The sequence below is a fragment of the Polyodon spathula genome, chromosome 19 (assembly GCF_017654505.1).
Source record: "Polyodon spathula isolate WHYD16114869_AA chromosome 19, ASM1765450v1, whole genome shotgun sequence".
Taxonomy (NCBI): Eukaryota; Metazoa; Chordata; class Actinopteri; order Acipenseriformes; family Polyodontidae; genus Polyodon; species Polyodon spathula.
Genome location: NC_054552.1, coordinates 24560841 through 24588310, shown reverse-complemented (window position 1 = coordinate 24588310; position 27470 = coordinate 24560841). Strand labels below are relative to the sequence as shown.

Below are 27470 nucleotides of genomic sequence, written 5' to 3'. Positions count from 1 at the left end.
TTACAGACTGAGGCTATGATAGACCATTAGTATCAAAGACTTTTTAAAACTCTGAATTTTAATTATTGAATTTTATGTTCTTCCCAATCACAATTTCTGTTTTTATTTGGAAACTGTGATAGTTATCCTTTGGTAGACCAACTGTTGTTTTGTTTAGGAGAGTTAAGGTAAGGTCATAGAAAGGAAAATAGCTACATCAATTTTATTGTAATATGCCCTATTCACAGGCCCTCACCCATTTCGGGTTACTCTGATAACTCCGGTAGTTTTGTTTTTCAACTGTTTGAAAGCAGTTGAGCAAAGTTTAATATTAGTTGATTGTGTTTCATACTTGAGTTAATGAACAATTTATCTTGAAAGATGTTAACATTTTTGCTGGGATGGTAATTTAAAGAAAATTGTCACTAGAACATGTTTAAAACTAGTTTCATGGTTAAAATACATGTGTCTTGGTAATTTTTTTTTTAATAGATGTGAAAAAGGTTTGAATATCTATTTTGTTATTGTTGCACTACATTATTAACTTGAAGAATTTAGTCTAGTGCAGTGGTTTTCAAACTTGTTAGGCCTCGTACCCCTTTCCAAATAATCTAGTCTACTGCATACCCCCATCTGAGATAGGGTCAGAATATACCTGTGAAAACAGGAACAAATATGGACTTTTCTAATTACTAGCTTAAGTACTTACAAAACCTAGTATATAAATATATATATATATATATATATATATATATATATATATATATATATATATATATACGTGTGTATAATATATATAACGTCTCCGCCGGTTTTCAGCCATGGTGATCTGCAATAAGTGTTTTATACCGCCAAGTTTTTTTTGTTATTTTTTAAATTAATGAGTTGTAAGATACATTAGTTGAAACAGTATTCACTACTAATGTAATTTGGGCAAGAGCAGTAAAACACATTATTAACCAGCAAGTCACAAGGTATTTTGCTTTATTACAGCAGCTTAGATTCACTTGTGTACCAGTTTTCTGCGTATGGAAACCACATTTTCACAAAATTTCACTAGTAATGTTCAAAAACAGCATGAGTTCTTTACACGTAGCTATTACATATCAACCCCCATTTTTCCCATTCATTTGCATGACGTTGGGTAAAAAGCCTGGTTTACTTGAGTGAAATAAACTGAGCAAATGGAAACCTAAAAATACATGTTAGACATGCAGTCAATCAGGCAGTCAAAAATGACTTTTATCTAAATGCTTACATGTTAAAGTGTTTAGTGCAGTAGTCTGTTTGTGTTATCAGCTATAAGACAATTAAAGCTTGTTGATGTGCACTCGCTGTATGATATGAGCACACTCAATAGGTCTGGAGTAGGGAAACCAATTCTGAACACTTTTCCCAATCCCAGGAATTTGGGATTGATTTGTTTTTTTTAAATCCTGGTATTCCATTTTTGTAATAATAATAATAATATTGTGCTTTTGCTTTTATTAATAATTATCGGTGTGGAGATGTAGGGTAATGCACTCATACGACAATGCAGTTCTTCAGTGATTTAATTAATAATGAAATAAACACTTACAAGTATTGCAAGTAAAGATAACAGTCGTGTCGCGGCAGCTCCAGCTCAGAACAAGTGAGTGATTTCTCTGTCTAAGCAGGGCCGCCCAGCTGCCTGCTCAACTCAGTAATTCTGTTATTTAAAAATGTAATCGTAGATAAAACACTAAACTGATTAAACTACTAACACTGAATATTTATACTCCAGATTGTAAACTTACCTAGTAAATACAATACATTTTTAAAAGAAGCACCATCGTACAATGACAATCTGAGTTGTTTTTGTTTTTAGCCCACAGACTGCAGTCACCACTGCTCTGCTATTTAGATATGTAAATTAGCCATGTGTGCACTCAAACCTCAAGAACAGAAAGGAAAGGTACACCAGTACAGCTGCAGTTTTATTTGAAAGGAGATTCAACATTGTTGATTTGATTGCTAAGTTGAAAAGTACTGTCCAACATTACAGGTTTTTCTTGTGTACCCCCTGACGAGAGGTCGCTTACCCCAGTTTGAAAACCACTGGTCTAGTGGGTAGATATACATGTCCACTTAAGACAATGCAGCCTAGTTAGATTTTGCTATGCAATTGTTTTCTTTATTGGTGAAAGGAGAATCTTCTAGGGATTTGTAGTTAATCAGTGATATTCATAAAGAATTGTGGGCAAAAAGTGCAGGCCGTGTTATTGAGATATATCAGTTCAATGTCTGTTGTTTGTAGCTGTTTTTTTAATAGGTAGCATTATTGTATTTTAAGAAAACTATAACCCACTCAGAATCGTAAACACAGATTCAATTTTGATGCCTCAATTTTAAGAAATCACAGGGTTACTCTTATTTTGTAACTAAATAATAATTAATGGCTCGTCTTGAAATGCAGATTTAAAAATAGGCTGCTCTATTTACAAACGGTTTAATTCAAAGGTTGTTTCTTGGGAGAATACAAGATGGTGTGGCTTTTTTATTTCAATAATTCTGACCTCTTGTGTTAGCATCTGACAACTGACAGTTTTTCTGCTAGATACAGGTTTTTCTGTTAGATGCCTAGATACAAGTTTTACTATTTTCCATAAGGAACGTAACCGACTAACTTTTTTATTTTTTATTATCATGTAATATAACGTTACTTTGGTGACACTAGCGTTCGAGATCACAAAAGTAACTGTACCTTTGTTTCATGCATTCCCAGGTTTTACTTTGTTTATCATATAATACTAATTCATATGTTGAATTATATATCTCTCATTTAAAAATAGAATTGTTCATGTTTTTTAAATGATTAAGTTTATTCCTGTTAGATCGATACTACTGTGTATGTATATTTGGTTTCATTGTACTCTGTTTTAATGGGCAAAATGAACTGCACAAAAATGTGCAAACTGAAATGTTTTCACGTCATTAGTTTTTGTATTTCTTTAAAGAGCAAACTACCTCATAGTGCTGCAATAAGTATCATTGGAAAGGGACCTAGAGAGTTTTCTGAGTGCAACATAAAAGAAACCCATATGTTTTTTGGTCGATGATTAAAAGTGCTTAGATTGATTTGCAGTTAGTTAATTGAAAAACAATTGGTTGTACATTAAACAAACATAGTATTGTTTCTTATTTCTAAGTAGGTGGTTCAACCTACCAATCTTTCTCTACTGGAAATTCTTCTTCTTCTTCTTCTTCTTCTTATTATTAATAATCATAGTAGTCAAGCTGTGGTAACAGTATTATGTTCTCCTTAAAGATTTGACCAACCACTTCTAATTAATTACTTGAACAAATTAACACCTCAAATTAAGGAAAGAAAACAACAAAATCTTGAAAAATGTACTATGAACAACAATACCAGCATAAGTGGACTTTAGCAGAAGCCTCATATTTACACATTTTACTGCGCAGTCATGCTTTTGCAATGTTCTATGTACTGTCTTTATATATTTATTTACTTTTATATTTTAATTTAAAGTCAACCAAAAAATAAAATGTTGTGCACTGATGTTTTGCAGTTTTAAGTTAAAGTTTTTATTTTCAAAACCTATTTTATTGTAAGTTACTAGGTATTGCAATACAGGGCCCTATTACAGTTTTAACATGGGAGTTGCTATCCTGACTACTTCTCTTTGACTACCTTATTATACCTTCATGGTGGTTTCACAGATCTGCATCCCCTACATACTATGGCCATATTTAAAAATAAAAAAGCTTTAAATACTGTGTTTTAAAAGCTTTGTGAATACGGGCCACTGACTTTAATTGACTGGGTTACATGTGTTTTATTAAAACCTAATGTTATGTTTTATTATAATATTTGTATTATTATTATTATTATTATTATTATTATTATTATTTATTGCACTTTCATTTAAATTAGTAAATGATTTGATTCTTGAGTTTGACTAATCACTGTACATTTGTTCAATTATCCTGTACTGTTATGCGTTTTTACTATTTAATCTCATTCCTGTATTAATAAAATAAGTCAAACAAACTAACTGGTATATTCTGTTACAATAGATCCCTCTCAACATATCTGTATGAGTGGGTGTTTATAAATACAAACTATCCTCCATTCATTTTTCATCAGTATAGACTGCAATGGGAATAAACTCTCATAGTCTGAATAATTAAGGTTCTGTTAAGAACTTAAAGTTTACAAACGAGAGGAAGCCATTCGGCCCATCTTGCTCTTTTGGTTGTTAGTAGCTTATTGATCCCAGAATATCATCAAGCAGCTTCTTGAAGGATCCCAGGGTGTCAGCTTCAACAACATTACTGGGGAGTTGATTCCAGACCCTCACAATTATCTGTGTAAAAAAGTGTCTCCTATTTTCTGTTCTGAATGCCCCTTTGTCTAATCTCTATTTGTGACCCCTGGTCCTTGTTTCTTTTTTCAGGTCGAAAAAGTCCCTTGGGTCAACATTGTCAATACCTTTTAGAATTTTGAATGCTTGAATTAGGTCGCCGTGTAGTCTTCTTTGTTCAAGACAGAACAGATTCAATTCTTTTAGCCTTTCTGCATATGACATGCCTTTTAAGCCTGGAATAATTCTGGTCGCTCTTCTTTGCACTCTTTCTAGAGCAGCAATATCTTTGTTATAGCGAGGTGACCAGAACTGAACACAATATTCAAGATGAGGTCTTACTAGTGCATTGTACAGCTTTAACATTACTTCCCTTGATTTAAATTCAACACTTTTCACAATGTATCTGAGCATCTTGTTAGCCTTTTTTATAGCTTCCCCACATTGTCTAGATGAAGACATTTCTGAGTCAACAAAAACTCCTAGGTCTTTTTCATAGATTCCTTCTCCAATTTCAGTATCTCCCATATGATATTTATAATGTACATTTTTATTTCCTGCATGCAGTACCTTACACTTTTCTCTATTAAATGTCATTTGCCATGTGTCTGCCCAGTTCTGAATCTTGTCTAGATCATTTTGAATGACCTTTGCTGCTGCAACAGTGTTTGCCACTCCTCCTATTTTTGTGTCGTCTGCAAATTTAACAAGTTTGCTTACTATACCAGATTCTAAATCATTAATGTAGATTAGGAATAGCAGAGGACCTAATACTGATCCCTGTGGTACACCACTGGTTACCACACTCCATTCTGAGGTTTTTCCTCTAAACAGTATTTTCTGTTTTCTACATGTTAACCGCTCCCTAATCCATGTACATGTGTTTCCTTGAATCCCAACTGCGTTCAGTTTTGAGAATTAATCTTTTGTGCGGGACTTTGTCAAAAGCTTTCTGGAAATCTAAATAAACCATGTCATATGCTTTGCAATTATCCATTATCGATGTTGCATCCTCAAAAAAATCAAGCAAGTTAGTTAGACACGATCTCCCTTTCCTAAAACCATGTTGACTGTCTCCCAGGACCCTGTTACCATATAGGTAATTTTCCATTTTGGATCTTATTATAGTTTCCATAAGTTTGCATATAATAGAAGTCAGGCTTACTGGTCTGTAGTTACCTGGTTCAGTTTTGTTTCCCTTTTTGTGGATCGGTATTACGTTTGCAATTTTCCAGTCTGTCGGTACCACCCCTGTGTCAAGAGACTGTTGCATGATCTTGGTTAGCGGTTTGTAAATAACTTCTTTCATTTCTTTGATTACTATTGGGAGGATCTCATTCGGCCCAGGGGATTTGTTTATTTTAAGAGCTCCTAGTCCCTTTAACACTTCTGCCTCAGTTATGCTAAAGTTATTTAAAACTGGATAGGAACTGGATGACATGTGGGGCATGTTGTCAGTATCTTCCTTTGTAAAAACTTGTGAAAAGTAATCATTTAATATATTTGCTATTTTTTTTCTTCATTTACGATTTTGCCATTTGTATCTCTTAAACATTTGACCTCCTCTTTGAATGTTCTCTTGCTGTTGTAATATTGGAAAAACATTTTGGAATTGGTTTTAGCCCCCTTAGCAATGTTCATTTCTATTTCTCTCTTGGCCTTTCTAACTTCCTTTTTGACTCTATTAAATTGATCTATTAAACCATTTTGGCCATTTAGTTTTACATTTAGATTTGTCTATTTTAGGGATGTAATTGTTTTGTGCCTCTAGTACTACATTTCTGAAGAACAACCATCCTTTTTCTGTGGGTGTTTTCTCTATTTTACTCTAATCTACTTCCGTTAGTCTCTGTTTCATACCTTCATAGTTTGCCTTTCTAAAATTGTCAACCTTAGCTTTAGTCATTACTTTTGGGGTTTTAAAAATGACTTCAAATGAGACCATGCTGTGGTCTGAGTTTGCCAGTGGTTTTCTGACCTCTGTTTTAGTTATTCTGTCTTCGTTATTTGAAAAGACTAAATCAAGGCATGCCTCCCCTCTAGTCGGTGCCTTGACAAATTGTGTTAGGAAGCAGTCATTTTTCATTTCCACCATTTCTATTTCATCCTTCATGCTACACACCGGGTTTTCCCATTTTATATGGGGGAAGTTGAAATCCCCCATTAGTATGGCTTCTCCTTTGCTACACACATTTCTATTGTCATTGTATAACAGATTATTTTGCTCACCGTCTGAATCTGGCAGTTTATAGCATGCTCCTATTATTATGCCCTTTGAATTTTTGTCCGTTATTCTGACCCATATTGATTCGGCTTTATTTTCTTTGTCCAGGTTTAACCCCTGGGCTTCAAGACTGTTTCTTATGTATAGCGCTACCCCTCCTTCTCTTCTGTCCTGCCTGTCTTTCCTATACAGTGTATACCCACAAATATTATTTTCGTCCCCATCACTTTCAGACAACCAAGTTTCAGTAACACTGTGGCAAAGTGGTGAATACGTGCAGTTGAGTGCAGTGCAGAGTAGATAAATGACACAGACGATGATATACAGGTGCAAGGGTGTTTATTAAATGAATTCAATGTCCAGAGCCTTATAGCAAACCTGCAAATAATAATAATGTTGGAAGTGGTACAGCGGCGTGTATCACTTCTAATTTATAATCCCACGGGTTTGACCCGTAACCCAAAGTCCAGTTCTTTCACCCACACAAAACACAAAACACAGACACAGTTCTGACAGTGCGTGATTTTAGTGCTCGTGGTGCAAAGAGACGGTTCCTGTAGTGGAAAGGTGAATGGTGATATTCGGGTTTTACGCTGGCCTGCGGCTGCAGCTCCAGATCGTGCTCAGTAGTCTTAGTGAAAACAACACAAGACAAACAGTGTTAATACACAAACAAGCAGGACACTCACGGTTTTGGTATTCAAATGGGCTCCTTCTGGGTTATTTAGCATAACCATCTGCAAAGGAACAGATCACAAAGCCACGCCCCCCTATTTATACCCTCGCCCATGACCCCTAGGTTAATGAGTGCCTCCGCTCCTCCAATCCTCAGGTGCCACGTCGTTTACCGTCTGGGTCAGCGAGCTTGGGTGCTGTAGCTCCGCCCCTTTCCTAAATGGCCGACTTCCACATACCCTTCGGAATAAATTGTCTTGCCATTTGTTTAAGGTTACTCTGTTCCTTCTTTCTAGTGCCATCACCGGTCAGGAAGGAGATCTAACACCAAGCGTCATTCGATCTCTGTCACAAACACCTATCACATCATAGTTACTTGTTAGTGCAGTAGCTTCAAGTTCTAGAATTTTGTTTCTGATACTTCTAGCATTTAGATAAATACATTTAATGGTTGTCTTACCTGAGTTGTTGTCCTTGTTTTGATGCGGTCTCCCTTCTGTTTTTTTGTTGATTTCTCTCCCCTTCCTTTCTAGTTTAAATGCTTCTGAACCTGCTCGAGGATCTTTTCTCCAAGTAGACTGGTTCTCTTGTTATTTAAGTGCAGTCCATCCCGTCTATACAGATAGTCCTTGTTGTAGAATGTGGTCCAATGATCAAGATAGGTGAAGCCTTCCCGTGTGCATCACGTCTTCAGCCATGCGTTTTGATTAATTATTTCCAGCTGTCCATATGGTCCTTTGCAAGGTGCCTGTAGTATACCAGAAAATACCACAGTTTTGGTTTTCTCTTTTAATTTCCTTCCTAGCTCTCTGAATTTGTTTTGCAGGGATTTTGGCCTGTCTCTTCCAATGTTGTTTGTACCGATGTGGACGACTACTACCGGGTCGTCTCCTTTTCGTTCTAGGAGCCTGTCCACATTCTCAGTGATGTGCTTGACCGAGGCTCCCGGAAGGCAGCACACTATTGTAGTAAGGGGGTCCAAACTGCAAATTGAACTTGCTGTGTTTCTCAATATGGAGTCCCCAATAATCATGACCTCCCTTCTTTTTGCTGTCTGGTCACATCTGTCAATAGGGTCCTGGATGCACTGCTTCTCTGAAATACAGACAGGACATCCACCTAACTGCACTTCACACTACTCTCAGTAAACTCTACTAGCATTTTGGTGTTTTTACAGTATATGTGTCAGTTTGTGCCTTTACAGAACAGTGGGAAATAGGGCTCAATGTGACAAGTACAATCTTTTTTTTTTTTTTTTTTTTTTTTTTGGTGCAAAATAAATGTGTTTTTTTCATACCGCAGTTCATACAGTTTTAAAAGGTTGGCTCCCATGACAATCTGCACTAGGCTCATAGAGTGATCGGAAATTGATACAAATACTAATAACCAGACAAAATAGCATTGGGATACTATTATATTACCATACTTTATCCCAAAGAAACCCAGAGAACTGCTAGCATACCACATATAGTCATATACATACCAGCACAGCAGTGTTTGGCCTGCATGCAAACCAACTCACATTCTGAAAGAAAGAAGGAGACAAGAGAATGCTATGCATCCAATAAATTAACATGCGTATCACTAGAACATTTCATGTGGACTGCTGTGGTTTATAAATAACAAACATGAATGGCAGTATAGGGAACAGATGTGTTGTGGAGGGGGTTATATTGGTTCGTGGAAGCTATAGCAGGAAGGTATATTGATCTTTTGTATGCATTATAGAGTACATAGTTAATTACTTTATGTAGTGCACATGCCTCCACTCTTTTCAGATATTTTGACTTGTGTAGTCTCTTTTAGTGCAGAAAACTACTAAACAGACATGTGCTCCATGTTATGTTGTTAACTGCACGATAACTGCATGAATGTCAAATTAATAATTGGTAACCGGGTAGTAAAACAAAATAAAACATACTGTGTGTAATTTATCATAAAAATCCAAACATACCAAATGAATGCACCATAGTAAATGAATACAAGGCTATGCATATGAAAACCTGCATAGCGATAGTGAAGGCATATAACTTACAAACTAAAGTAAAACAGATTGCTGTCTGTGCCTGTTTAAACTAAGCAAAAAAAACCAAACAAACAATAAAATTCACTACAATGCCCACGTGGCATGGTTTATTGCTTAATCCCCACCTTCTATCCAACCTGATAAGTGAACAAACATGGGGAAAATATTTAGCATCTGTATTATAATTAAACACCCATGTCTACACAAAGTCAAATGTACTTGTGTGTCTAACCCTGAGCAACTCATTGTTGCTTTCTTTTTTACACACTTATGTAGAAAGAAAATATTGGATTTAAATTAATGAATAACTTTGACTGTTTATTAGATATTTGTTGGTACCAGTACAAATTATTTGAGTCCTTATTTTTAACCAGTTTAAAAGTGCACATATTCCTGTTAAAACAACAATATACTTACCTTGAATATTTTCTTTTGTGTATGAAGGATTTGTATGGGAATTTTCTGTTTGTAAGAATTCTGCCTTTGCCTAAGGGTTGGAATGAGGTCACGTGACCCTACCTCCTTACAGAACAAAGGGAGAAAATAGCATTCTTAAAATACTTTATAAATAAAAGGAAATACACCAATGGTCTTGATGGTACATTGAGGATGATATTTCTGGTAGGCCCATGGTCATTACAACTGGTGTCAGGAGTGGACACAGGTACCCCGGCACGCATTTGTCGGACTGTAGCCTGGTGAGCAAGTCCGGGGCAGACTTGAGGCTGGCAGGGGAGAGTGTAGCTTGCACAGGGGAAGGCAGCAGCAGGGCTGATAGGTGATGTAATACAGAAATATAACCCTGATATACGCTCCTTGCAAAAGAGTCGGCTCTTTTGTACAGCGGTATCGGCGCTGTGCTTTAGTGCGAAAGGTCCGGGATTCGTGCTCGCCCTCCGCCTGTGTGTGGATTGCCTCGCTCTGTGTGATGCGCCTGCCTGCGGGAACCGAGAGCGCTACATATATATATATATATATATATATATATATATATATATATATATATATAGTACTGTGCAAAAGTTTTAGGCAGGTGTGAAAAAATGCTGTAAAGTAAGAATGCTTTCAAAAATAGACATGTTAATAGTTTATATTTATCAATTAACAAAATGCAAAGTGAGTGAACAGAAGAAAAATCTACATCAAATCAATATTTGGTGTGACCACCCTTTGCCTTCAAAACAGCATCAATTCTTCTAGGTACACTTGCACACAGTTTTTGAAGGAACTCGGCAGGTAGGTTGGCCCAAACATCTTGGAGAACTAACCACAGTTCTTCTGTGGATTTAGGCAGCCTCAGTTGCTTCTCTCTCTTCATGTAATCCCAGACAGACTTGATGATGTTGAGATCAGGGCTCTGTGGGGGCCATACCATCACTTCCAGGACTCCTGTTCTTCTTTACGCTGAAGATAGTTCTTAATGACTTTCGCTGTATGTTTGGGGTCGTTGTCATGCTGCAGAATAAATTTGGGGCCAATCAGATGCCTCCCTGATGGTATTGCATGATGGATAAGTATCTGCCTGTACTTCTCAGCATTGAGGAGACCATGAATTCTGACCAAATCCACAACTCCATTTGCAGAAATGCAGCCCCAAACTTCAAAGGAACCTCCACCATGCTTCACTGTTGCCTGCAGACACTCATTTGTGTACCACTCTCCAGCCCTTTGGCGAACAAACTGCCTTCTGCTACAGCCAAATATTTCAAATTTTGACTCATCAGTCCAGAGCACCTGCTGCCATTTTTCTGCACCCCAGTTCCTGTGTTTTTGTGCATAGTTGAGTTGCTTGGCCTTGTTTCCACGTCGGAGGTATGGCTTTTTGGCCGCAAGTCTTCCATGAAGGCCACTTCTGACCAGACTTCTCCGGACAGTAGATGGGTGTACCAGGGTCCCACTGTTTTCTGTCAATTCTGAGCTGATGGCATTGCTGGACATCTTCCGACTGCGAAGGGAAGTAAGCATGATGTGTCTTTCATCTGCTGCAGTAAGTTTCCTTGGCCGACCACTGCATCTAAGGACCTCAACGTTGCCCGTTTCTTTGTGCTTTTTCAAATGAGCTTGGACAGCACATCTGGAAACCCCTGACTGCCTTGAAATTTCTGCCAGGGAGACCTTGCTGATGCAGTATAACTACCTTGTGTCTTGTTGCTGTGCTCAGTCTTGCCATGGTGTATGACTTTTGACAGTAAACTGTCTTCAGCAACCTCACCTTGTTAGCTGAGTTTGGCTGTTCCTCACCCAATTTTATTCCTCTATACAGCTGTTTCTGTTTCAGTTAATGATTGTGTTTCAACCTACGTATTGAATTAATGATCATTAGCACCTGCTTGGTTTAATTGTTTAATCATACACCTGACTATATGCCTACAAAATCCCTGACTTTGTGCAAGTGTACCTAGAAGAATTGATGCTGTTTTGAAGGCAAAGGGTGATCACACTAAGTATGGATTTGATGTAGATTTTTCTTCTGTTCACTCACTTTGCATTTTGTTAATTGATAAATATAAACTATTAACATGTCTATTTTTTTTTAAAGCATTCTTACTTTACAGCATTTTTTCACACCTGCCTAAAACTTTTGCACAGTATATATATATATATATATATATATATATATATATATATATATATATATATATATATATATATATATATATATATATATATATATATATATATATATATATATATATATTAGTGGGAACAACCGGAACCAACAGATGCTAACCCACCCAGGACTTTCTGGAACTGCATTATGTCTTGCAGAAAACTAATGTTAAGCATGTATTTGTCTTTTTGAACAAATCCTGTTCAATGAATTTGCTCAAGCCTGGTGGTGTTAGTAGATGGCAGTAATAATACAGCGTCACTAATTTAATACATATTTTGATTTTTTTATTCTTGATAGATGCTACTGAACCCTTTCCTCCCTAAATAAATGACCATATACAGGCATTAATATGACCACTTTGTGTTTTAGTGCTTGTCGTTTGGCAACAATAAATCATAAATTAAAAACCAACATATCCATAGAAAGTAAGTAGCCTCTTCCAATGATATAATATATTTTGTTGTGGAATGTATTTTTTTTTTTTAATAAGCCATGCCCCCCCAAAAAATCATAAAAAAGATATAATAATCTTAATATACAGTATAAAGAAGAAAGTCTGTCTGTTCCTTTATGCATGCGGACCCCACAGGAGCCAGTGCAGCTGAACTTTGCATGGCCTCCTCTTTATCCAGGGGAATGTCGAGGACTATGTTTGGATCCAAAATTTTGACCCTTGAGTGCTTTGTTTAGTAACACTGGATCACTACTGTAACCATGTATCTCAAATTAAAGAAACCCACAAAACCAAAAAAAAAATTTAAAAGAACAATTTAAAAAAATAAAAAAATAAATAAAAAAAAATAAAATAAAGTTTTAAAAAGGGAAAGGGGTATTGTGTGACACCCAAGATTGCTAAATTAGAGGAAACCATAAGGCTACCGTTCCACAATTTGTCATGCTTGAAATATTAAAATATTTAATTTTTCTGGGCAATGCTGGGTACTTCAGCTAGTAAATCATATTTTTAAAATACTGGCAATTTTGACCCCTTTCTAGGATAGACATTTTATGAGGACTTCAAATTTTAAAAAATCAGATATCAAATATCTTCTACTGTTGATGAGCTACAAGATTTTGTCCAAACTATGGTCTGTATGACAAAATTGTCTATTTTCAGCACTGTCAGCTATTTTATGGAAGTAGTCCAGACTAAGCAAAATATTAAAGTACATGTTGAATGACAAGAGGTTTGGTTTAATTATATTTTAATAACAACTGACATGGACTTGACTGGTGATCGCCATTACAGTACTAAATAAAAAACCAGACAGGACCTGCTAACAGGAACTACCACAACTAGTACGGTGGCCCATTGGTACACATCTAGCTGGAATGCGTACAGAATATTCTACAGTATGTAAAAAAAAAAATCTTATGTAAAACCTTTTAACCTTGAATTGTATAAATAAAAACCAGAAGAAAATGTAGTTGTTTTATTCAATTATTCAATAACTGCATTATGAAGAGAATAAATCATTTATACACAAGTGCTATAGAATTCAATATAACAACCAATAGCAAAAAAAAAGTCTAGAGAGAAAAATGAACAATAAATGGTGACAAAGCAGTAATTTTTACAAATTTTGTCTCTTTATATCGACACACAACCTTAGTGCTGTTGTTTTGTAGTTTTAACTATTTCGATTGATAGAAATACAAACAGCACAATACTGTGTATATGGCTTGATTATTGATTTATATCAAGATCTGGTGGTATTGTGTTAAACTGTATTACAGTATGCTGCAGTTTTGATCGACCTTGGCTGACTGAGAAATATGTCCGGGTTTAGTCTGTGGAAAAGGTGGCAACCCTAAGAATAAATCATATTTATAAACAGAAGGCACAGGTGTCGTTGTCCATCAAATCAACAGTACGAAGGTCACTCTTGAAATCAGGACTTAAAGGATGTGTTGCAGTAAGAATACTATTAAGGGGAACAAGACTAAAAGTCTAAAATACGCACAAGAACACAGAAATTAGAGGTATTATACATAAGAACATAAGAAAGTTTACAAACGAGAGGAGGCCATTTGGCCCATCTTGCTCGTTTGGTTGTTAGTAGCTTATTGATCCCAAAATCTCCTCAAGCAGCTTCTTGAAGGATCCCAGGGTGTCAGCTTCAACAACATTACTGGGGAGTTGATTCCAGACCCTCACAATTCTCTGTGTAAAAAAGTGTCTCCTATTTTCTGTTCTGAATGCCCCTTTGCTCTAAACTCCATTTGTGACCCCTGGTCCTTGTTTCTTTTTTCAGGCTGAAAAAGTCCCTTGCGTCGACACTGTCAATACCTTTTAGAATTTTGAATGCTTGAATTAGGTCGCCACGTAGTCTTCTTTGTTCAAGACTGAACAGATTCAATTCTTTTAGCCTGTCTGCATATGACATGCCTTTTAAGCCCGGAATAATTCTGGTCGCTCTTCTTTGCACTCTTTCTAGAGCAGCAATATCTTTTTTATAGCGAGGTGACCAGAACTGCACACAATATTCAAGATGATTATGCATTGTACAGTTTTAACCACTTCCCTTGAAAATTCAACACTTTTCACAATGTATCCGAGATCTTGTTAGCTTTTTTATAGCTTCCCCACATTCTAGATGACATTTTTCAACAAAAACTCCTTCTTTTTCATAGATTCCTTCTCAATTTTATCTCCCATATGATATTTATGAATTTTTATTTCCTGCGTGCAGTACCTTACACTTTTCTCTATTAAATGTCATTTGCCATGTTCTGCCCAGTTAAATCTTGTCTAGATCATTTTGATGACCTTTGCTGCTGCAACAGTGTTTGCCACTCCTCTACTTTTGTGAGTCTGCAAATTTAAATGCAACCAGAATCTAAATCATTAATGTAGATTAGGAATAGCACAGCAGTGTACCGCTGGTTATCCATTCTGATATACTTTCTGGCTACATGTTAACCACTCCCATCCATGTACATGTGTTTCTTGAATCCCAACTGGTTCAGTTTGGTAATGTCTCCTTTATCAAGATAAAGGCTGGATAGCTGTAGTCTAAGTGCTGATGTCATGTTGTATTTTATTTTCATTACTGGAAGAGCAACCCATGCATTAAGGAGCACATACTGGTCCCTGTTTACCAAAGCTGTCAACCCCTAGGGTGCAATTTGCACCATTTTGTGACAGGCAGAATCAGTAACTGTATTGTGTTTGCATCAATACTGGGCATTATTCAGACCCCTGTGTCAAAAAAAAAAAAAAAAACTGGATGTAATGTGCACTCCTCTGTGCTAAAATCACAATTGTTTATGGTAAGAATAGCCAGAAACAATTATAGGCTATTAAATTAATTTAAATATGATAGCCATATAAATTGCACTTACCAAACAGTATTAAAAAGATGTCTTTAGGGGGCTCCCGAGTGGCGCATCACAGCAATAAGTATATACTTTATGGCTCTGTACAAACTCCCTGGTAATTGGTATGTCTCCTTTATCAAGATAAAGGCTGGATAGCTGTAGTCTAAGTGCTGATGTCATGTTGTATTTTATTTTCATTACTGGAAGAGCAACCCATGCATTAAGGAGCACATACTGGTCCCTGTTTACCAAAGCTGTCAACCCCTAGGGTGCAATTTGCACCATTTTGTGACAGGCAGAATCAGTAACTGTATTGTGTTTGCATCAATACTGGGCATTATTCAGAATAAAAAAAAAAAAAAAACTGGATGTAATGTGCACTCCTCTGTGCTAAAATCACAATTGTTTATGGTAAGAATAGCCAGAAACAATTATAGGCTATTAAATTAATTTAAATATGATAGCCATATAAATTGCACTTACCAAACAGTATTAAAAAGATGTCTTTAGGGGGCTCCCGAGTGGCGCATCTATACCCAAGCGCTCGTAAACCCCCGCTGGTGCACATTTGCAGATCGTTTTACGGGGGATAATCATACCATTAAACAGTCAGGGTTTCAACCCGCCGAATAACCGAGTTCCCAAACAGGTGCTCCAAATAAAGCCGGTGCCAAGGCTTGGTCATCCCCTTTGCCGACCAAGGGCGTACTCGAGGAGGAGGAGGTTTGTGTACCAGGTGTTCCGCGCTCATCGCGCACCAGTGACCCTGGGTGAGTCTGCAGTGTGTAAAAAAGTGGGCGGCTAATGGCACACGCTTCGGAGGACGGCGTGTGTTAATCTTCGCCCCTCCCGAGTCAGCGCAGGGGTGGTAGCGGTGAGCTGAGCCAAACAAAATCATTGGACACTACTAAATTTGGGAGAAAACAACAGCAGCAAAAAAACAAAAAACGAATTGACGACGACTAAATTTAAAAAAACCAAAACAAAAAAAATGTCTTTTAATACATGTGAATAAACTCAGAAACCTCTATAGAAACAGTAAAACAGTACAACAATTAATGAACACAGAATCGTATTTATTTAATCAAAATCGGCTTTAAAAAACAAGTTTTAAATACATTGTGAATTAAAGTTTGTTTTATTTGTATTCAGTGGAATTTGTGATGCTTGTCCTTTCCAAAATGTCAACATTAAAGCAGTTTACCACTTAACGTAAGCTAAATAAAAAGAGAATATAAATGTTGTCTCAATAAGTGTTCACAAAACAGATTACATATTTAGTAGAGGGAATTATTTTTTAAAGCAATGATGAGTTTACATCATAATTACAGTAGTAAGGTCAACCGTCTTCTGCATACACAGGTCATTCAAACAGCCTTCTGATGAAAGATTTCTTGGCTGGGGACATCTTCAGCTTGACGGGTACCTTTCGGTGCTGGTTCTTCATTGGTGGGTTTTTGAGTGGCAGCAGCTTTTGCTGAGGTGTTTGCAGCCCCTGAACCACTTCCATGTGATCCATACAGAAGTACTTGGTATTCTCCTGGGAGAGGCAGACCAGAAGATCCTCTGAGAGATCCATGCACAGGGCATGGACCCAGTGGCCTTCCTCTCCCTTGGAGCAGAAGATCATGGCAGGCTTGTTGAGCTCAGTGGAATAGTTGGGGACCCAGGTATTAATGTCCACCTGGCATCTTAGGCAGCACTTGACCCAGTAACCTGTCTGGGATTCATCTTCCTCATCTTCTTCATTGTAGGTGTCATCATCTACATCATCATCCTGTAATTCGTCAGCCTCTCTACTGAAGTAGAACTCTTCTGAGTCTTCCAATGGGGCAGAGTCCTCTTGTTCTTGGTCAGTAGACTCTTGGCTGCAGGTCTGTCCAAGCTCCTCTTCTTGCCTAAATTTGACAATATAGAAGTAGTTGGACTCTGATAAAGCTTGCCTCCCTTCTGCAGGAACTCCCATGAGCACTGATCCTTCACCCATGCTGCCTCCAAACCAAGTCTTGCTCTGCCTGATCTCTCCGGTCCACTCAGGAGTTTCTCTTGTCATTATATGGATCCCGTTGTCGTCCAGGACCACTGTGTTGCACTCAAACCGTTTGTGGCTTTCTGATGTGTAGCCCCCTATTATGACAAACTCATAGTCTGGACCCAGTCGTGTCACAATGGCACTGGTTAGGGAGAGGCCATAGGGCAAGATCTCGCAGCTGAGTGCCGGGCTGCCGAGCAGGAGTTCCACTCGCAGCCTGAATAGCCGAGGAGGGCGGGAGTTGCTGGCCAGGGTGTGACCACCTAGGAGGTAGACCGAGTCCTTTCTGGAGAGGGATACATGAAAGGACTGTCCATCTGTCAACTCCTGCAAAGTATAGGAAGTGCAGCAGCCAAAATCAAGGTCGATGAGATAGACGTGGGGAGAGCAGTCAATCATGCTGTTCCAGTTTTCTGTGGTCCTCTGCCCAGGAGGCATGTAGGACCTACCTCCAAAGAGCACACAGGCCCTTTTCCCGTGGCTGTAAACCATGTTGATTGTGTGGCCATAGCGGGCCTCTGGAATCTCTCCCACCAGCTCTTTCTCCTCACACTGGAGGGTGACCTTTTTGTTAGAACCTCGGCTTTCCAGAGACATAATGTAGAGATGGTCAGAAAGTTCATTGTTGGGAGTCTTGCCACCGTGGATGAGGTATTGCTCTTTTTCACAAGGGTTTTCAGGTGCCAGTTGGGTCACAGCTGGGCATCGCAAGGGAGGCAGGTAGCAGGAGTCATTGCAAAAGGAGACTGGGCGCAGCTTCAGTTCTCCTTGTTTGTGTCGGACATTGAATACACCTGTGGGGCAAGAGCGCTTGGGCCAGCCCTTCTGACCAAACAGGAACACATCTCCATCAAAGTTCATCAGGGAGAACCCAGGGTGGATCAAGCTGGCACTGTTAACGACTGACACCAAATGCAGAGACATGTCCTCCACCGGCTGCCCTTTCTAGTTGCTGTTTAAAACAAAACAACGTTAAAGGAAATTAGTTGAGGTCATTGAATATATAACATTGTATAGACATTGCATATGCTTGGAGAATCATCTTGATGTCAATAAAGCTAACTAACCACTATGCACGCTTCCTTAAATGAGTAATAATCACAGTTTTAAAATACATTTCCTTACCTCTTATAAGCACTAGCAACATTATCTTAAATGGCTATGTTGAATTTACTTTGCTTCTTTATTTGCATGTAATTTATAATTTATGGATATTCATACAGAATTAACCTGCTGCTGTTTCCTGGTACCCAAGCACTTCCTATGCTCTCTATGAATTTCTGTCCAATGGTTTTGCTGGTTTCAGACCAGATCTGTAGCGTTCTACTTTAAAAACCATGCATATTACAGGTTAATGTTGGATTCCCATAACTAGGGCTAGGAGTTTGTCACGGAAAATTTGAACATAAATCATGGAGCAGTCATGGTCAATGCGTTCAGAATCACAGAAAAAATGACAGAGGGAGAATATAGTCACAGGGATAAAAAAATAAATAAAATAACTGTCTTTAATAAAAGCATATTGCAGCATTGGTGCGCACAGGTTCAGCAAAGAAGGACAAGAAAAGCAAATGAAATTTCAATGTGTTACGTTTTTTATTTGCTCTGCAACGGTGACTATCTAACAGTAGCATTTATAAGCGCTGAACTAAGCAGAGAAGAAAGACTCAGACATGAGAAAGAGTAAGCAGACAAGACGTGTAACCCACTTTGGGGGTGAGAAATACGCACACAAGGATAACACAAAGAGGGTGTGGGGCAGACAAGAGACATTTACATTAAATTAAGTGCAACAATACGACAATTAAACAAGTGGAACAATCATTTCAATTAAAAAGAGAAAACCCTTCAATGTCCTGCAACGAATGCTGGCAGTTAGTGTAGTACAGACACACACACACTGAATTTATGAACTGTTAACATAACTTTCAAGAAGTATTTAATTGAAGAGCTTAGCTTGACTCAGAATTTTTTTTTGTTCTCCAAAAAAAATAAAATAAATAAAACAACAGGACATCAAAGTACGAAGCTGGAGCTAGTTCAAATATGTAATTATTTATTCAAACTAATAAACAATTGTCACAAAGGCAGCTGTAGTGGGTGACGTCAGACCAGAAACGAGGAACCAACACAAAAATAAACCGAGAGGTGGAGTTTTGGTGAAGCTGAGCGCTTGCTTGCGCTCAGCATTTAATAAATGAACAGACAGACAAACAAAACACAGGACACGGCACTGGTAGCCAAAACAAAGAGATGAAACAAAATGGACTAACACTAAACAAACAGTGGACTAACAGACAAACACGGTGAGTCAAGACAGTTCTAACTATGTTATTTTACTTTGTTTACTCTCCTTCTCCACACCCGTTCTCCACTCACCAAACACACAATCTCGAGTAAGTGAAAAAGTGAGGTTGCGGATGCAACCCCGGTTGTCTTGAAGAGAAAATAGCCATCAACTAATGGGTATCGCCGTCAGGTGATAGGATTATGCTCAGCTTAATATAAAAGCTGCCTTTAGGCCTCCATCGCTCTGACGTCAGCGCCCCACCCTTCGGGTGCTGAATGACTATGCAGAGAGTAGGAAGACCAGCCTCTTTTGCTTCTGGCCACAAGGGCTACTGAAGCGACCTCGCTGCTTGATGGCTATTTTCTCTTTCAGAGAACCGGGGTTGCATCCGCAACCTTACATTCGCTCAATTTGAAAATAGCCATCAACTAATGGGTACTGTGTACCAAAGCAGTCACGAGGGAGACCATGTGGCAGTAGGACAGGATTGGTCTAGATGTAAAAAATATACACGGAACAGAACAGAGGGTCTTTAACAGTACGATATCGTACCGGGATACTCTTACCACATGGGTAACGCTGGAGAGTGTACTCAAAGAGTACAGCAGTCTAATCCAGATTAACACTAAGCAGTCTCTACCACTGGTGGACCGAGAAGCTCCAAAAAAGTGGAGCAGAGGAATCCAGCACATTCAATCTGTAGAACCTCATGAAAGTGTCTGGCATAGCCCAGATAGCCGCAGCACCTATTTCAGACACTGAGACAATTTGAAAGACGACCCAGGACGTCACCATACTCCTGGTAGAATGCGCCTTCAATTGCCCTGGAGGGGAAAGGCCAGCAGATTCATAAGCCAGAGTAATGGCGTACACTATCCAATGGGACAGGCGCTGTTTAGACAATGCCTGACCGAGCATCCTAGATCCATAGCACACAAACGACTGTTCAGTGTGTCTGACACTCCTTGTATGGTCAATATAGCACCTCAATGTTCGCACCAGGCAGAGCGTGTGCAATCGTTGGTTCCAGAGAAGAGAAGGGAGGAGGATGGAATGCCATCAACTCCACAGATTGGTTAACGTGGAACGGGGATGTTACTTTCGGCAAAAATGCAGAGTTTGGTCGCATGGAGACTCTAGACCCATCTCCAGCTAAGCGAGTGCAAGAAGGGTGCACTGAAAGTGCATGCAGCTCACTCATCTGTTTTGCTGAAGCAATAACCAGCAAAAACGCAGTCTTTAAGGACATGAGCTTCAGATCCACAGTGCCGATGACAGCCCTAGATCTGACAGGTTTTCCCGTTCAGGTGCCAGACCCATAGCTGCATCAGCTGGGGGTTCGGGTGCCACAGATTGCCCTGGGCCTGAGACAGGAGATCCGCCCGCAGGGGGATCTGCCTCGACTGGCTATGCAGGAGTTGCACAAGGGATGAAAACCAGGTCCTTCAGGGCCACTGAGATGCTACCAGAAGCACTGTAGCTTTCTCTACCCTGACCTTCTCTAGGAAGGCGAGGAGCAGTGGTATCGGTGGGAATGCATATTTGAGACAAGCAGGCCACTCGTGGGCCAGGGCGTCAACTCCTAAGGAACTGTCGAGGTCTCTCATCGAGAACCAAAGAGGGAGTTGGCCCGGTATGTGGACTGCTTGAAGAGAAGCCAGCCGGGGCTGCGACCACAGTAACAGTCGAACCACCATGCGGTGAAGGCTTGGAAATCTCAAGCCACCCTGGCGGTTGATATATGCCACGACCGTGGTGTTGTCTGACCGCACCAGCACGTGTTTGTTCCGGACCACCGGAAGAAAGTGCTGTAGGGCGAGATCTACTGCCTTGAGTTCCAGGACATTGATGTGTGCTAAGGCCTAAGGCCCAGTCCACACTCCCCGAGTCCCCACACCATTCCAGACTGCGCCTCAGCCATGGTTGGTCTGTGGTGATTACTTCCTCCGGAAGATGGGACCCATGGTTGTCCCTGAACAAGGTTGGAGGGGATCCTCCACCAGCGAAGGGTTCTCCAGCAGGACTGGGATATCAACAGCCTGCGATGTCTGTTTCATTGCGGGTGAGGCGCAAAAAAGTTGAACCAGGCCTGGAAAGGCCTTTGGTGGAGAAGGCCCAAAGGAAGGGCCTGCGAGGCAGCAGCCATCAACCCCAGCATGCGCTGACACTGCTCCATGCTTACTGTCTCTCTCAACCTGAATAGGGAGAGGCAAGACTCTATTGCGGTAACTCTCTGAGTTGTTAATGTGGCCTTCATAGACACAGAGTCTAGGTGGATGCCCAGAAAATCTGATTGCTGGCTTGGTGTGAGGCGGCACTTTTGCAGGTTCATCCTGAGACCGAGCCACTGGAGGTGGTCTGAGACCAACGCCGTATGTCCCAGGACTTGCTCCTGTGACTGAGCGCAGACTAGTCAATTGTCTAGATAATTCATCAGTCGAACGCCCTGAACCTGCAGGATGGCCAGAGTGGCTTCCATGCACTTGGAAAAGGTGCGAGGAGCAAGGGACAGGCTGAAGGGCAGTACGCAGTATTCATAGAACCTGCCCTGAAACGCAAAGCGAAGGCATTTCCAGTGCCCAGGCCTGATGGGTATGTGAAAGTATGCATCCTTCAGGTCCATGGTGGTAAACCAATCGCCCAGCCGAATGGCCTGGATGACATGGTGGTGCGTGAGCATTTTAAAACGTAACACCCGAAGGTGTTTGTTCAGAAGTCTCAGATCCAAGATAGGGCAGAACCGGCCGTCCTTCTTGGGCACTAGGAAGTACTTTGAATAGAACCCCTTTCTGCAAGTGTCCTTTACTGTACTGGCTTAACTGAGGAGAACCAGGAGCCCTGGGGCTCCTTGTCTCTGGGCCATTCCACCCGTAGACATTGAGCCGCTCACTCAACCAAAGCCTCAAAACGCTGGCCATGGAGATACCTCCCGTTCCTGTTGCAGCTCGTCCACCGAGCTGCAAGAAGGTCCCTCCTGCACAAGCTTGTAGTCACCAGATGCCTGCAGAGAGAGGATGTCCTCTTCATAGTCTGAGATGGCCTCAGGCTCAAGTTCAAGCTCAGGCTCAGGCTCAGGCTCAACAGTCGGTATGTGTGGCTGGGGAACCGGCACAGCCGTGGTGCCAGGGGCCGACAACATACTCATCATGAGTGACTGTTGTTCCATCACCACCTCCATAAATCGACCAATCTGGTCCCTGAGGGCTGAGATCCCGCTAGGCTGTTTGTCTAGGGAAACCTGGGGCATGCACACTTCTGCACGGGAGGTGAACGCTCCTTAGGAGGGGAGAGCCGAAGCTGCCCCATACTCCTGGTAGGTGAGTGAGAGTGTCACCCGAGAGACGGTGAGGGCTGCAGGCGGGCAGGAGATAATGCTGTACTACCTGGAGGGGGAACAGACTCAGAATGAGATCCCCTGCTAGAAAGAGATCCCAGCCCCACTTCCCTGTTGGCTCTAGCCTTTAGGACCCACCTCTGGAACTAAAGCAGCATGTTCTGGACCCAGGCATGAAACACAGAATTCATGCGGGTCCTCTGGGGGCATTTTTTGGCTACAAGAGCCACAGTCATGGAAACCCGACATATCGCACAGCACTTGCCCGGATTGCACGGTGGGTACAAATGTGCACAGGGCACAGGAGCGGGTATGCGCACAGGATGCATGATAAGTGCACGGGCACAGAACAGATGTGCATTGATGAGAGCATGGGGTGCTCGGATGCGTGGGCGCACAGGCACTAATATGCACGGAGAGCGCAAAAGCCATAGGTGCGCGGATAGATGTACCGGCACAGATGTGCACGGGTGTGCATGGGCACAGGTGTGTGCGGCTACACGGAGGTGCACAGGTATGCACGGGGTGCACGGATGTGCACAGGTGTGCCCGGGGTGCACGGGCACTGGTGTGTGCGGAGCACAGGTGTGCACGGCATGGATGTGCCTTATATGCATGGGGTGCACGGATGTACATGGTCATGGGTGTGCGCGGAGCACAGGTGTGCACAGGGTGCACGGCTTGGATATGCCTTATATGCACAGAGTGCAAGGGCATGGATGTGCATGGGGCACGGTGCACAGGAGTGCACAGATGTGCATGGGGCACACATGTGTACGGGGCACGGGTGTGCATGGGAGTGCATGGGAGCACGTGTCGCTGTGAGAGTGTGGTGAGACACACTTGGGGAATAATCCCTCAGAAAACCTGATTAAAATTTAGATTGGAAGATCTATGCCAACACACAGGGAAAAAACTCCATGTGCAGCTAGTGTCTGAAGCAGGGTCTAATAAAGACTGCTGCTGAGTATTAGCAGGCTATGATCTAAAAAGATCGCTGCTGTAGTGTTCCGTCTGGCCCAAGGCCAACACTCACACACCTCGTGTTTCTATCTGAAAAAAAGAAAAACAAATGTTAGTACAAGTAATAAAATATACAGGTAATAACAATAAGCTCTCAAAGTAATAAATAATAACAGTAAGCGAGACAGACTCCGAGTCAGCAAGCTGAAAAGAGCGAAAAAGCTCGAACAAGCAACTCAGCCGAGTGCTTAAGGGGCAGTGCCCTTCAGTGAGATAAACCCCAGGAAGGGGCAGCCGCCAGCTTCCCGTGCACAATTAAGGCAACGGAGGGTACAAACACTGAATTTTATTTTTTTAATAATCAGAGTGTTGTAGAACAACTAACAGATTACGCTCAATCCCGATCAGAAGCTGAAAGCAAAAGAGGCTGGGCTTCCTATGCTCTGCATAGTCATTCAGCACCCGATGGGGCGATGGGGCATTAGTTGATGGCTATTTTTGAATTGAAAGAGAACATGCTGCTTTTATGCAGCTGTATCGATACTCGATTGCTAATCAATCATTCAATTGGAGTCTCGGTACAACTGCACGTGAATTAATAAAGTGCAATTCCCCATGCTCGCATATTATTACATTTATCTGCATGTGAAGTGCTGTGCAATCCTTGTGCCTAAATACAAATATACATTTTAAACACTCGTCCGCATACCCCATATTACATCCCGTGTACCAATGACTATACACCAACATTAACACACTATTACGGAACATACAACACCGAAATACACACAGGGGCGGGGCAACATTGCCACAATGATAAATGCATTTTTTTGTAAATGATAAATTTAATGTTAATAAGAAACACTTTCCAATAAAATCACACAATTTACTGACATCCTTGCAAGTTACGCACATCAGCAAAAATCGAGGACACTAGCAAAAGTCACGGAATCCATGACACCCGCAACCATCGTGACTAAATCCCAGCCCTACCTATAAATTATATGTTTTCAAATGAAATATTCAGAATAGTTTTTACTGTGTGTGAAAAAACAATCCTCTGGACTCTGTCAGACCTGAGGTCAATCATAATTGCAATTACAATGTACTGGTAATTGTAGTTGAGCCATTGCACCCTGCATCATTGCCATTATACCATATAATTCATCCATTACAGTTCAGTTTGTCAGTTTGTTTGTCATTCAGCCCATCACTACTCATCAGGTTCCTGTAGCTAGATTTTTTGAGCAGACTTTTAACAAACACGTTAAGCAAGTTGAGCAAACATTTTCACTCTTCAGTAAAACATTCTCTTCTGCTTTCCTCAGTTATTTCCTGATCAAAATGTCTCTATTTAAATGTAAAGGTTCTTTATAAATACTATACTGTAATTCTTGGCATTGGAATGGTTATTCATGGGTACCAAGAGCTTCAGATTTACAGTTCTAACCAGCTGACCATTTCCATTTATGATTCAGATCTTGAACTGCTGCAACAAAGGTTGTGTCTTTACTTAACAAATATTTCGAACTAAATCATCAAAAGTCTTTTAATTATGAAACAAATCTGTCTTTCCAAAACCAAGAATATTGTAGTGTCTGTGTTCAATGCATTAAAACAGTACTATGTTGTCAGTTGACTGGAATCAATTGACATGGTAAGTTTCAGTGAAATCAGCGAGATAGTTTCACACATACAAAAATTGCTGGTTTTCAAAGTAGAAATATTTTTGTTGTAATGATTTTTCATTTGTATACAGTATACAGAGTATATACAGTAGGCTTACTTCACAATGGTTTATAATTTTGCTTATCTTGGTACACTAATACATTTAACTGATCATTTTCCAAAGTGCACATACGGTACAACATACTGAAATCAAGAAAGGGACAAGTACAGCCCTGGGAATTTCAAAAGTGATTCATTCATTAAAAAACATACCTAAAGCAAGGTTTTTAAAGTTGGAGTACACCACAGAAATGGTCCCTTCTTGAAAGCGTTTGATTGCCTCTGCTCAAACTCCACACTCTCTGCAGCACGCAGACAGACAGAGTGCAGTTTAGAGAAGAGATTTACAGATGAGAGTTCTAGGGCAACTGGCTGTGACTTCAGCAGATGGGCTGGTTCATTTCAAACACGCACAGCTTTCATCAGTTTGGGTTTAGTCCGTACATTAATTCTCAACATGAAGGTTTTGTTCCATTAACTTCAGTCCACAATGTGTGTACATTCAAAATACACATTGTATTGATCAGTTATCCTCTGCAGAGTTTGCCAATGTATTTCTGTTGTTCCATTCACAGTAAAAAAAACCAAAAAAAAAAACAGAGGGCTCTCATTATCACATAATAACCGCACTGCACACATAAAGGTTACACATATTTGTCGATGGGACACAAGGAGTGTATGTTTAAAGTGAAGATTGTTGCAAAATCAAGCAACTTATCATGTTAACCATGTAGAATGAGACAGACACACACACCATTGGCATCCCTACAGATCCCTATTTTTTATAAGGAACTTAACTGGAATGCTTTAAAATTCTGTGCACTTTGAGTCTGAAATGATTACATGTAGACTACATAAAACTAAACAAGTGGCATATTGTCTGCTACTGGATGTTATGCTTTATGTTAATCATTTGGTGCCTTTTTAGAAAGCCAGATTCCTCAATCTTTCAGACTCCCATGATACTAAGGTTTACCCTGGATGACGGTTATTGTGTCCCAGCTGGGACCTTTAATATGAGCTGAGATGTCGCAAAGCTGTATGTGACGTGCCAAGTCCACCTGTTGTTGGGTTTGTCTCTTAGTGCATTGTGGTTTTTGGTATGCATTGTAGTGGCTTAGACATGGAGAATCCTCATCACAAGAAGTCAGTTAACAGATGTCTCAGCTGCCGTGCATTGAGCTTCAATTCTAACCAGGGGGAGGCACACAGTAAAGCATTAGTCAGGGGTTAGGGTTAGAGTTAATGCAGTGCATTGAGCTTCAGTTCTAACCAGGGGGAGGTACAAGGTAAAGCATTGTTCAGGGTCTTACAGACAGACTGAGCTACTTGGTCTTTTTAAGGAATTAAATCTATTCTTCAGACCTGCCTGATTGTGGTCTGGGTATGGAAGTAAAGGTAAAAAATGTATATCCCACTCAACTGTTATGCATATTGGTTTTGTGAGATGGTTTGCTCATTAAAATGATTTGTATATTTGTCTATTAAAAGATCCCAATATCTTTTGAGATGAGTTGGACAAAATGACAACGAAGTATCTACCTGCCATCATCACAAGTAAGCATATGGTTTTAATTTAGGCCAAGATATGCATGAATCAATATATCATATATCAATATATCTGAATGTATTACAAATATATTTGAATAAATGAAAATCAGTAATTACCAAATACTATTTTCTAGTGTGTTTGACAAGCATTGGTAAAAGATAATTATAATAAGCCATCACTTCACTGGAATATTGTTTGCACAATAGGCATTTGGCCAGAAGGGCAGCGAAGTGCAACGAAGTGTGTTGCCAAATAACAGCATTGTTTCCTGTTTTTTTTTTTTTTTTGTATTGTCTGCTCTTACTGTATAATATTGATATCTCTCCTGGGAGGTTAAGGTCTACATGGAGCAGATGTGATATATTCAAAGAATTGTTTTTTATGAG

General features: G+C 40.0%; 1 protein-coding gene across 1 annotated transcript; it reads right to left on the bottom strand.

The window, feature by feature from the left end:
* Positions 1-16434: 16434 nt before the first annotated feature.
* On the bottom strand, positions 16435-25841 carry rag2 (recombination activating gene 2). Its single transcript, XM_041219339.1, has 2 exons — positions 25746-25841; positions 16435-18169 (listed from the first exon to the last, which is right to left on the bottom strand). The coding sequence occupies exon 2, from the start codon at positions 18139-18141 to the stop codon at positions 16549-16551; it is 1593 nt and encodes a 530-aa protein (XP_041075273.1). The 5' UTR covers positions 18142-18169; positions 25746-25841; the 3' UTR covers positions 16435-16548.
* Positions 25842-27470: the final 1629 nt, after the last annotated feature.

Excerpts from the sequence above, each read along its gene's own strand:
- rag2 (XM_041219339.1), bottom strand. The coding sequence starts at position 18,141 with ATGTCTCTGCATTTGGTGTCAGTCGTTAACAGTGCCAGCTTGATCCAC.